We start from the raw sequence: 2506 nt of genomic DNA, 5'->3' as shown, positions 1-2506 counted from the left end.
CTCTCTCTCTCTCTCTCTCTCTCTCTCTCTCTCTCTCTCTCTCTCTCTCTTTCTCGTTGTTTTATCTCTCTTTCGAAAATTAAGGATATAAACAAAATACATGAAACTTACGCCCAAGGTTGTGTGTCCTCCTCCTCAACGTCGCTGAATTGCCCATCCTCGAATTTTTCCGACATGATTGTATAAGGTTATAACCTAAGTTTCTCTGTCGTCGGGCTGCGTGACTTCGTGGTGAGACGGTTGCTCCGTTGTCTGCTTATATGTGATTTTCTCTTTTGGAGCGCACTATTTACGTCTGAACTTACCTGAGAAAATCTTTGAGCAATTAATCTTGTATTAATAGACTTGCACACCGTGCTTGCACGCGATTCTGTAATAACTAATAATGAATAAAAATTATTACCAGAACGGAGTAACACTAGTGTCACTAGTCCATTCGTCACGTCAAGTTCGGTTTTTAATTGGTTGTTAGTGACTCTTTATATTTTCCTACTCTTTTGTGACTTCTATACATTTTACGTTTCGTGGTTAAACCCAGAAAGAGATCGTTTCTTTTGTTTACGTCAATATTTAAACTACAAAGTTATGTTGAGATGACAGAGAGTAAGCATCTTTCGATAATTCTCGTAAAAATACTGTTCTCTGACACACTTATAATTTGTTTCAACTTTATGTTGATATATTTTTGTTTTTTATCGAACTGATATCGTCGAATCGATTACGCCTTTTAATTTATCATAAATTCGGGAAATATTAAATTATTTATTATATACATTAATTGTAATTAAAAACTCCTTTTCTGAACTATTTACTGTATGAGAGTACAACATTGAATACCATATCTTTTAACCATTAATGCTAACAGGTGCAATATTTTTAAATACTAATTTATTTTTTTTTTGTATTAACATTATTAATTATTTTATGTAAAGCTGTATATTAAATAATTTGTATAAATAGAGGTTTATAAACGGGGATATAAAAAATATACTCATTTACAAGAGTATTACAATTTTATTTACTTTGTTTTTCTTCTTCACTAATAAAGTTAAGAATATATAATTAATAATTTCGTATAAACACTTAAAAAAATATTTTTCTAAACTATTTTTGACAACAACAATTCAAACTTATGCGCTTGAAAATGTATAGCTAAGTGTCAAACAATTCAGAGTGACAATATTCCATCATGGAAAGTATCATGCGGTCTATGCAAGAGTGCAATGCTATTCGTTATCCATCATATAGAACTGCTGCAAAAATGCAAATATTACATAGAGAATTGAATAGTAAGTAATCAATTTTATCTGATCTTTTGTTGAATAAAATATCACTGATTTTACTCAAATTCTTTTATTCTTATTTAGTGATACATGTACAGCTGGAATTAATAGCAGGAGTATTTGAACGTCATAGGCTGTCCATCACTGAAAATTGTGTCAACTTAGACCCAAGTGAAATTGAGGATGTTCTATCTGACATCTATTTTGCTGCGCAGAAAGAAAGTAATTTCAATTTTGACGTTGATCTTGTAACCAAGCTTGCCACAAGTTATATCCTGAATACTTTTGACAAGTAAGTTTTTATCTCTCTATATAAAATAATATTACTGTATTTATAATCTCTCAATTTTATAATTAACTGTTCTTCTCTTTAAATATACACATATACTCTTAGTAATAGTTGTATTAAAAAGAAAATTTTGAAACAACATGAAAATGTGTTTAACTTTGCAGACAAAATACTGGAAACATTTTAGTGTTTTCAGTAAAAGTTGCATTAGTATTGCTGTGTAGTGGTAAATTACAAGAAAAATATGGATATCTATATCAACAATTGGCTGATCACAATGCGTGTTTATCTCGAGCTGGTTTGCATACCTTATTAACAAATATCTGCAAAATAACAGAAATGCTAGGAGAAAATATAGCGTATGGATATGAACAGATTCAGTCACATATAGATGCCTGTTTTATAAAGGTATGAACAAAACTAATTTTGTGTTATCCATTAAAACGAGCTCTTTAATCATTTTGTCAATCCATTTTAGTCTCAGGGTGGTCTTGGGATTACTGAAGTAGAATTTGCTGCATGGATTATGCAAGAACCTCCATTATTAGTCTGGATAACAACATTCAATCGAATAAAATCTGCAGAACATAGTAAGTGACAAAGTTATCGCGTGTATTTAAATATAATAATAAACAATTTTTACTTGCAGTTGTACATAATATCAGATGTTCCTCATGTAAAGTAACACCGGTACAGGGACCAAGATACACATGTTTAAAATGTACGGGATATCATCAATGCCAGGACTGTTTTCTCTTAGGAAAAATATCAAATAAACATAAATTGAAACATCCAATTCGTGAATTTTGTGTGAAGGTATAATGTTTAAATTCATTTTCTCTCTAATGTATGAAACATGTTACTCAGAAACAATGCTTTTATAGACTTCACATCGTGAAATTACAAAGCTGATTCTTGAACTGATCAGAAATAA

General features: G+C 30.5%; 1 protein-coding gene across 1 annotated transcript; it reads left to right on the top strand.

The window, feature by feature from the left end:
- Window positions 1-565: 565 nt before the first annotated feature.
- Window positions 566-2501, top strand: LOC108771306 (dystrophin; the record flags this gene model as incomplete). Its single annotated transcript, XM_018550865.1, has 7 exons — window positions 566-603; window positions 1153-1289; window positions 1368-1575; window positions 1737-1980; window positions 2051-2162; window positions 2222-2388; window positions 2457-2501. Coding segments are annotated over exons 2-7 (876 nt in total), but the record flags the coding sequence as incomplete, so codon positions are not given.
- Between the last annotated feature and the right edge of the window lie 5 nt (window positions 2502-2506).

Source organism: Cyphomyrmex costatus, unplaced genomic scaffold, assembly GCF_001594065.2.
Source record: "Cyphomyrmex costatus isolate MS0001 unplaced genomic scaffold, Ccosl1.0 C2337805, whole genome shotgun sequence".
Lineage (NCBI taxonomy): Eukaryota > Metazoa > Arthropoda > Insecta > Hymenoptera > Formicidae > Cyphomyrmex > Cyphomyrmex costatus.
Note: the sequence above shows the minus strand (reverse complement) of the source record. Positions and strands in the feature narration are given on the sequence as shown.